The following is a 10,507-nucleotide window of genomic DNA, read 5'->3' on the forward strand; positions in this document are numbered from 1 at the left end:
AAACATTACAATGTTTTCATACACAAAATATCATTTTTTTCTTTTATTAAGTCTTAAGGTTTGTTAAGCAGTTTTTTTCATGCCTTTTCTTTCTTTTTGCATGTTGCCTATCCAACATGCAAAGCAATTTTCATTTTAAGATTAAAAATACTTTTATGCATTAAAAAATTTTCAAATTTCACATGTGAAAACATTATAATGTCCAGATAGTTATCAAATGTTTCTTAAAAAAAAAACTTTATATTTTATTTTATTTTCACTAATGAATCTCTTTACGGGTTCGGTAGATTTTACCAATCTTGTAACCACCATAAAAATTAGGAAATAAGTATAAATTATGTCTTTTTCATTCTAGAATGACAACAAATTATAACAAGAGAAAAAAAAAATGCTTAAATTAAATCTCATAACATTATAGATTTATATTGACCTTTCAGCCATGCCTGGCTAACAATACAGAAGTTACAATGACTTGGCACACATGCTTTTATGTTACCGTATCCAGTAATATAAAACTGACCTATAATCTTTACAAAGTGACCTGTCTTGGCTGTGTTTTAGTAGACTAGTATTTTTTAAAATGCAGTTACATTTCAATTATTATACATTATATATATTTATAGCTTATTACTATTTAGAAATAAGTTCTTAAAACATAGAACAGTAAGTAAAGCAAACAATTATCTCTTCTAGTTACGACCTTTGTGCTCAGTTGCTGCTAAGCCTTTTAAAATTTCGCATGTGGAGGATATGAAAAAAAAAATTCTTAAGTTTATGTATATGCAGTTGAATAACCAAAAAATCATAAATTACTACATTGATACCATAGAATTGCAATATAATTTATCAAGCTTAGTAACTAAGCTGTATTTGGGTCAAAAAATAAGAAATTTCAAGTAGATTAAAGACAACCTACCTCCTCGAATATGACTGAGAAAGCCACTAGGGGATTATTCACAGCTTTCAATTGGTTATTCACATGTCATATTGAAGTAAATGTATATAAAGGACTATTTCCAAAAATGGAAGGAGATGAGCAAGACCACTGTGTTTGATATCTCAGCAAACAGAAAATATTAGGTTCTTATTTGATATTCTAGCTTGTCAATATCAGTAATTTGAGTTCCTAATTCTTACAAAACTATAGACTTAGTATTTTGAACCAGTGCTGCATTCAACATACCACGTGACACACAAAAATTGGTTTAATTTTTTTTTAAATATTTACTTTTAAATTAAGAAATCAAATAATGTATAATACTAAAATTTGAATTATAATCTACTTATTGACATAAATTCATAAAATAGTTCAATAAAATTTTGAATGCAAGTGAACAAATGCGATGACGTGGCCTTTGACCTGTGAACCTTCTGGAGAGGGTTATAGTACATAACATACAAATCTGAACAGGATTTATACATCAATCCCATAGAAATATTAAGTTAATGTATAAAATATGGGCACAAGTGTTTATCCTTCAATTAGCCCTGTTTTAACCAGCTTGTGCATCCACATACTACTATAATTTAATTGCTGTTAAAATAAGCTTTAGTGTGAAAGGTGTTGAAGAACAAGGTAAAGCATTTATGTAATATTTCATTGTCAAAAAAAAGATTCTAGCCATAGGAATGTTTATCATGAATGTGCTTAATTATTTTAAATCTTTGCTAGGTGTCTTTTGTTCAGTAGCAGAGCTCATCAGGCAAGCTTGCAGATAAAATTAAAAAAATTAAACCAGTACAACATATGTAGATATGCATGTTATAATATTTATCCTACATGGTTTGTTTCAGTCACTTTCTTATCAGGAGGTCAAAAAACTTGGGTATGTGCAAGTTAAATGAAATCGTACACTGTTAATATTTCAGAAAAAAAATGTCTAGCTAAACATTTATGAAGATTAATAGAAGCAATGGTAAGATAGAATTTTGTTCAATCTTTAGTTTCATATAATTTTTTTTTTGCCAATAATACAACTTTAAACATAACTGGCAAAGCTAAGATCAATAAATTCAGTTATATTGTTATAGATCTATTAATATTATTTTCTCTCAAAGAAAATGTGCTTTATTTATTGTTAGACTCACAAAATGTTATAACATTCAATGTTTCCTAGATTATAAACTGTATTATCTTGTTTTAAACCTGAATTTTTACAGTGTGAAATAAATGTTTTTCAACAGATTCACCATGGTGTGAAATCAGGCCTTCGCATGCAAGTTCTAAACATGTAAAAACTGTCTTTCAGTCCAAAAAGAAAGAAAAATTTCAGTCAGGATTTCTGGTTAAAAATAGGAATGAGCCATCAAATATTATGTAAGTATATATCAGAAATTTACCTGAATACAAGATAACGTGTTAAGTAAGTCAAAAACATTTTTAACAAAAATATCTTAGTGTTTCAGTACTCCTGATTCATTTTTGAAAAAACTTGTTTGTCATTAGATAAACAGAATATTACTTGCAAGTTTTCTGTTATACTGACAGAGTACTTTAATTCTACAGCCAAGTTCTTGAAGTGATTGCAGCAGTTCGTAACCAAGATGTTGAAGAACTTGCAACAGTTATATTTGAAAATACAATGCATGTATTTTTCCAAAGTTGTTGGTCTTGAATCTATATATTAAATTTTCAGTTTGTATTAGTTTTGTCTGTGGTTTAATATTTTGCAAAAACAAAAAATGTTTGATGAAATACGAAATGCAGGGGGGGGGGGGGTTAGGACAAAGGATGTGTTACATATTACCAAAATAGCTTTGACATGCATAAGGGATTGACAAAAAAAAAAAAAAAGATTACACTGATTTCTGAAAATAGTGCTAGTGTGTGCTCCTATAGCAGTTGTTAATTGACTCCACTACCATTTCTTCATCAGTGTACTGCAGAAACTGGCCATGTTATGACAATAGACTCCCACTACCTAAGGAAGCCCCATAACCACTTGTCAGGATAACATGGCAGCAAGGCATGGTGAAGGTTGAGAACTTCTAATTAATTTATTTGCAGCAGCAACTTTATAGCTTTGCTGATCTTCTGGTTGCATTCCCATATTAGTACACTCTATTTGATGGTACAGTTCCACTAGCATAACCCTCTGTTCCAAGTTCAGAATTGTGCTTTACCTTACATTATTAGTGACAGAATAACAGTTGTTATCCAGAACCTGTGGGATGCACTTCCAAAATTATTTAATGTATCTGTGCAAAATACTTTTCCTGCATGTTACTAAGTTCACCATACAGACTGTTTGAAACACCTATACCCACTTTATCCCTAGCTGATATTAACAGTGTAAATATATGCTGCTGATGCATAAAGCTTTCACAATAAACTTCCTTAAAATTTCAACCCTTTATAAAGGCAGTCCTAAGTTTAACTAAAGGCTTGCCAGGAAAGTTTCAAATACAACAGAATTCGGTAATTTTTTGCAAAAGCACATGGGTTAATTTCATGATCAGTTAAATTTTATCATTTCACAAAAAAAAAACTTTGTAAGCTTAATACTTGTTTCTAGTACTTCATTGAGTACATCCATATTCTTCACTATTACCAAAACGTTTTGGCATAAAAACATTGAAATCAAACTAGTTCAGCAATCATTCTTATATATGTGGGTTTTCAAACAGTTCAGACGTACATGTACATGTGTATGTTCATGAAAAAAAACAGAGAAATACTTTTACATAAAACAGTAACCACTTCAGACAACAATTATTGGATGTACAGAGTAACAGCTAAGAAAAGCATCCAAAAGAGAATCGTGAAACTCTCAACAAGAACTTCAACATATTAACTCAAGACCTATAAAAAAAACAACTAATACAGGGGTACATGATTCAGCTTCTTTATTAGAATATGACACAGACATTTAAGAATATCAATATAAAATTCCAAAACATGCTTGCTTTTTTAAAAAAATTTACATACACATGATAGTGACAGAATTACGAAATGCTTGATCCTCCTCTTTTTTTTGTTTTTCACATTAAATCTCCAAATAGCTTACCAAGATTAGGAATAAATATTCTCAACATCATCACAAATGTGTGGGGTGGGAGAGAAGAAAACTTGTTTAAATGTCGGGTCACATTCAACAAACCACATGAATCACTAAATTTATTTTCTCAAAAGAATGTAATTAGTTTCTGAGCTGCAAAAATGCTGCAGATTTTGCATCATTTGCCAGAAGACACTAAACCTGAAACTTGCTGAGCTGACCATTGGTACACCAAAACCACGTACTTCTGTACGGTAGCTCCGGTGTCAACAGCATACTTCTGAAGATTTTCTACAGAAAGATTTCCGCTGTAAAAATAGAAATATTATATGAAGTTATATTGTTCTACCACCTCATCAAAAGATGCATTATACATACAACCCAAACTTGGGAACAGTTTTTTTAAAACATGTTACCCATTTACATATATTTAAATGTTCTATCAGCTTTGCAACAAGTACCACCTAAGCACCAAAAATACTTGTCTATTTGCTTCTGTTTTTATACACCCATTACCCAAGTCATAAGATAACTTTATGAAAGATTTGTGATCATGTCAATTAACAATGTGTTATGTTAATTTTCGTCAACATTTGGAAAAAGGTGCAAATCACTCATACCTGCAAAACCTTAAATGTGTATTCTATTATTTCATTAAATGAAGAAATAATTCAAAGCAGAATTAACTTCTAAAGGAATCATGGCAACAAAGCCTTTTCAATATTTCATTTATACACAATAACAATTGACTTCTTGTAACTTTCTATTACATTTATTTACAATAAAGGTAACTTTTAATGTACCAAAATTAAAAATGATTTTCTGAGCCAGCAGTAACAACCTAATTTAACCAGCTCTATATATCGAGCTACCTATGTGTGTTTGTGTACGACATAATCTGAACACAAAAATGCAATTAAAGCAGATTTAAACTTTCAACCATTGTTTATCCTCTTATATTGCTTTTTGTTAAACAGTGACCACCACTACCACCTGTTGGTGAAACCTTAGAAAAGCTATATAAACATTTATCAAAATTATGGTTGTTATTTTCCAACTTATAAAAAACAAATATACATGCAGAGTATGAATCTGTGTGTATATTTACATTCTCTATAGTTTACTCAACTTGGTCAAAATTTTTACCATATTTATACAAACATTTACATTTCTGGTTAAGATCACTGGACAAAAACTTCTCAACTGTTTGTTTTTGTTTTTAATTATGCACAAAGCTACACAAGGGCTATCTGTGCTCTGCCCACCACGGGTATCGAAACCCGGTTTCTAGCGTTGTTAGTCCTCAGACATACCGCTGTGCCACTGGGGGCTTCTCAACTGTTAAAGACTTATTCATTTACAATAAAAACTTCTGTTTTCCAAAAATTCTGATGATACTTGTATCTTCTACAATAGGAGTTACATATTTCTTGTGTTTTTGTATAGAGCTGCATGTCTTGAAAACAAGAATAATCAGTGTCATTGAAATGCTTTAATTGTACACAAAGCATTTTGGTAACACTATGATAATAATCTGATAATGTATAAAATTACTGTTTTCCTAAGTTCTTCACCACCAGGGTGTATACAGAACTTGAAAAAATAAATTCCTTGACCATTTACATTATATGCATGCATGCATGTGTGTGTGTGTGTGTATATATATAAAGGAACTTATGCTCAGAAATCATGCATTAACTGAATACTTGAAATTATATACTAAATGCAGTAGCTAGCCAAAACATTTCTGTTGGTCATTATTACTGGCCCGAAAAAAAAGAAGACTTTGGGCCTTTTTCCCATGACTTTTCCATATTTTCCCTTACTGTATACACCTTGACCACTGAAGGAGTAAAGAACAAATAATAGTTTGTAAGAAAACCCCAATTTTTCTACAAGTATTAAAGCACTAAAACAGCTCATTACTGAAATGAAAGAAGTTCAACCCCAGACTAACAACCAATATGAATGTTACTAGATACAGACGGAACCTGGTATTCACACTTAATGATACATATCTTATTTTTAATCCTTGAATTACTGTTTGGATTCCATGGACCCCATCAGCTAAACTAATTATTCACCAAACTGCTTGTAGGTCATGACTTTATAGCTTATCTTCATCAGAAGTTATTATTATTAATCAATATTAAATTTTACCACCACCCCCTCAATCCTGCTATAGATTTTACATAGAAAATAAGTCAGTTTTTTACACTTAAGCATTATAAAACAGGCAAAAACATAAAATTACTCAATTTTATGCAATATGTGGGCCTGATCAGTAAGGCACATTACATAAATACGTTGGTAATAGGGTACTGCAACTCTAGTGCTGTAAGGATTGAAATCAACAATAAACAAATTCAACTTCAGAAGCTCTCTCTTTAAAATGAACTCTGATATTAATTTATTCCCTTTGTACTTTCCTTAAACTAATTTTGGGTGTGTGTGTGTGTTTTGCACAATGAATTTCTATTATAGGTAGATAAAATACTATAAAGTAAAAAAAAGATTTGCCCAATGTTTTAAAACTGGCAGAATAATCTACTTACGTAAACACATTTTCTTGCAACCATGACCCGATGATTGTGAGGTAATACACCAAATGGCTTCCAAGCCAAACCAAATATTTCTGAATCACCAACCAAGAATCTAATGCTACAGCTACCACTTTTTCTGTGAACTTGGGGAGCTTACTGTTCAGCTAAAAAAAATATATACAGAATAAAAGTGTTTTATTCTACTTCAAACAATCATACATTACTTAAAACTTAGTCATGAACATTTCAGCAATATAACTTTATTAGAATTTATTAAAAAGTTACTTGAAAGCAATCTATACAAGTTTTTAGAACATTTGTATTTTATTAGTTAAGATGTTTTTTTTATTTTGTGTTTTCTAATAAATATATGAATGTATAAACATTATGGGACAACATTTTATTTTTCATTAAAAATGACAGGCTTAAACTTACCATATAAAGATGATTTAACTTGCATATGAGTACCAAAACCTTTCTAGTCTTAATTGTTATGATGTAAGGGCTACTTTTAGTTGTCATATGAACAGGGACAGACCTAGGATTCCAGGCTTGGCCAACGATACTACTGTACAAACATTGTTTTATAACTTACCCACATATATCAAGCCTTGTGATGTATAGTTTTTTACTCAACAGTGCATGACACTTAGTAAAAATGTGTAACTATAGACATTATTTAAATTTTAATAACATGAAAGTATTACAGACTACAAAAAAATTAAGTTACTAATTGAATATCAAAATTATGGCTAAATCTGTTCTTCAAAAATATACTTCAATATTGTACAAAATAATAACCAGCTAACAGCACACGTATTTAAATGTGAGAGTCAAAGCCACAAAGACAGTAGTTCCCTGGCATTTTGGCTATGACATGTAGCAGTGGGAATGACATGGATATGTTATCAGTTAACCCGCTCGTTACAGGCAGGCCAGTTAATAAAAATTTGATTAAAAAAGAAAGAAAAATACAATCTTTTGTTTATAATGTTGAATTTGGATCTAGCATGACCATTCATTATCTAAACCATCTTGTGGAACTGCCAACATAAGCCCAAGGAAATATGAAATACAATACTGAAATGTTGGTGGAAATCCTGCCTTTATGACTGAAATAACATTTAAAACAATAAAAAATGTTATGTATGTGTAAATATAATCTTGAAGTACTGTTGCTTATTTAGAAAAACAAAGGAATGATTAATCTGGTAGATAAGTTTGTCAATGTACTGGTGTGATAAATTACGAAAATAATGTGTTCATCTGTAATTTCTCTTAAGCCAACAACAATTCTCGTAAAATAAATTCTGATCTAGCTATTTTAAAAGCTCCTATTTTTAAGCATATCTGAGCGAGACTATTAAACAACACATCACATAGCATGTACAATTAAGTTCAGATAGGATTGTCATACATACCAACACTGAAGACCTGAAACTAGTTATTAAACTGACAACCTACAAAATTCTCAAAATCAATTCCTTAAACCGTGAAATAGTGATTTATAGAAGAGGAAAATTGGGAATTTAAAGTCACTATTGGCATTACTTTTTTTTTCAAAGGGAAGAGAATCATGAAATAGCAATTTCTATTTTATGTATAATTTTGGTTTATCATTCATGCATTTTTTTCCTTCTATTGTTAATTCAACTATATTTTTTACTTATCTTTAAAATGCTATCTTAACTGCCTCCAAATATGTAATAAATATCAAATCAGTAATTTTTTTTATATAAAGAAAGTGACAAAATGTTTCCTTAGTAGTGACATACAGACACTAGGTTCATGTATGATTATGTAAAACAAACCAAGTTATTTGTCATTTGATAAGCAATCCAAAGGTCTGAGAAGGAAATAAAAAGTCTATGAAAGACTGTCAAGAGGCATCAGAATATATATATTTATTGATTATTAAATGAAACAGGTCATTGGTGATAAATCATTAATTTGTGATATTTTAAAGAATTGGTTAATAAAGTGGCTGTTTAATACATAAATCTTTTCCATTTATGAAATAGTTATAGATCTGTACATATTTACTGGGTTTTTTCCACCCTCAGTAAATAAAACAAAATTACCCATTCAAGTAAAGGTGGGATCTTCACATTTATCCAGTCTCGTAGACCCTGGGTACTGTTCCATACATACATACACAGGGCAAAGAAATTAGTCCAAAATATTTCTAGGTAATAACCAAAGAAAGTAGACACTTTTCTATAGTAGACAGGTACATGATTTTCAGCCCATCTGGAAAACGAAAATAATAGAAAATCATTTTGATTTGCACAACAACCTGTAACTTTTGAGTCATTACAGAGCATCTCTTATTACTGACCTTCCTGGATAATAAGAGCTGGTTATACTTATAACTACAGCCTTAAACTAATTATAAAACTAGATTTCATGCACTATATACATGAACATTTAGTTTTTGACCAATGAATGACTAGACAATAAATAATGGAAACAGTTAAGACCAATTTTTAATTCTCTGATTCAAATATAACTTTTATAGCTACATAATTATTAATGAAATAATATTGATTTTTGTATTATGACATACATATTGTTAGAAAGGTTTTTCAAAGTAAAATGTTGTTTCTATCAACACTTAGTAGCTGATTATCTGTGTAATAGCTGGTACTTGAGGAATAGTTATTTAAAAAAAGATGAAAGAGTATTTGAAAATAAACTCAAGCATATTCAATGTATTATTAAGTGTAAAAAAAACTATAAAAGTTGAGGACTTTCCAAGATAATCTATAAGAATTTAAGGTCTCAAACTTAATTGTTATTGTTTAATAGCAGCTTACAGGATAAAATAAGTACAACTTATGAATTAATTACTAATCAGTGTAGCTGAAGATCACAGAAGATTGTCAGAAAACTACAGGGTACACAGTAATTGATAATTATACCTAGATAATCATACAGGCTGCTAGTCATGATAGTGAATGAACAGATCACTAGAGTAACCTAGAACAAAATATGAAGGAAAGCAATTTCAAAGCCCAAAATATATGAATCATGTAAGCTTATATCTCTAAATCCACTGTTATCTACAGGTTTTTATCTCTATGCTTTACTAGAGTAAATAGGTATTTACCTATATGCCTTATTAGAATACACTGTTATCCTCCCCCATGCTTGTTGGCAAACGGCCAGCACACCAATGTCCTTTAAAAACTTCCCAGTCTGAGATTCTGAAGCAGAAAAGATACTCAAACAAATCAACTTTTGAGAAAATTAATTTGTATATTTTATAATGGTAAAATAAATTGTACTATTAAAAGAAAAGCAAAAATTCAACAACAACCACATTTTTATAAACTTTCTAACACCAAAATAACCCACTGCGTACTTTCAACAGCTCTAACAATACAAATGACAACAGCAAATATTTTTCAGTCATTTATAACAGCTTTTTCTTTATCAGTAAAATTCAAAAAAAGTTTGAAATAAGCCCAAAGAGGTAAATGGGGCAGTAAAATGAACAGATATGAGAAATATAACATTTCTTTTTTTTTTGTATATTGTAAAACTTTATGAAATTAAAATGTACTTCAGTACAAAACATACAAATGTGAATTAGATGTATATTAAATTATATGTAAATAAACTGCGTGATGTTAATCAAGATTATCTTAATTACAGGTCTACCACCCGATTCTAAACAAAATACAACTAAATATAAAAGAATCTAGTAAAAAATATAGGACTAATATTTTTAGAAAATAATGACAAAGGGTATATATAGAAAAAGTTAACAAAATGAGAACAAGTTACATATACATAGATGATCTCGTAATTTATAACGTTTGGATAATTTTACATACTCAGTTATGTTTTCACACAGCAACTCTTACTCCTATTCTCATAGGTGCAGGAGAAGAGTGCTGGCAGAGGCATATGTTAGGCTAACCTAAAACTTATTGATATATATATATATATATATATATATAT

At 29.9% G+C, this 10,507-nt stretch overlaps 2 protein-coding genes across 2 annotated transcripts in view; one reads left to right on the forward strand and one right to left on the reverse strand.

The window, feature by feature from the left end:
• Positions 1 to 2,642, forward strand: part of LOC106473730 (putative deoxyribonuclease TATDN1) — a 30,384-nt gene extending 27,742 nt beyond the window's left edge. Inside the window, exons 10-11 of the mRNA XM_013934413.2 lie at positions 2,185 to 2,317; positions 2,507 to 2,642. Coding sequence (XP_013789867.1) covers positions 2,185 to 2,317; positions 2,507 to 2,615 — 242 coding nt within the window. The 3' untranslated portion in view covers positions 2,616 to 2,642. The remainder of the gene's footprint in view (positions 1 to 2,184; positions 2,318 to 2,506) is intronic.
• A 1,187-nt stretch (positions 2,643 to 3,829) lies between these two features.
• The window catches only part of LOC106473710 (transmembrane protein 214-like), a 51,242-nt gene continuing 44,564 nt past the window's right edge, over positions 3,830 to 10,507 (reverse strand). The window contains exons 13-16 of the mRNA XM_013934392.1: positions 9,651 to 9,747; positions 8,623 to 8,791; positions 6,554 to 6,705; positions 3,830 to 4,306 (exon numbers count right to left, since the gene is read on the reverse strand). Coding sequence (XP_013789846.1) covers positions 4,177 to 4,306; positions 6,554 to 6,705; positions 8,623 to 8,791; positions 9,651 to 9,747 — 548 coding nt within the window. The 3' untranslated portion in view covers positions 3,830 to 4,176. The remainder of the gene's footprint in view (positions 4,307 to 6,553; positions 6,706 to 8,622; positions 8,792 to 9,650; positions 9,748 to 10,507) is intronic.

This window comes from Limulus polyphemus, unplaced genomic scaffold (assembly GCF_000517525.1).
Source record: "Limulus polyphemus unplaced genomic scaffold, Limulus_polyphemus-2.1.2 Scaffold133, whole genome shotgun sequence".
Classification (NCBI taxonomy): domain Eukaryota; kingdom Metazoa; phylum Arthropoda; class Merostomata; order Xiphosura; family Limulidae; genus Limulus; species Limulus polyphemus.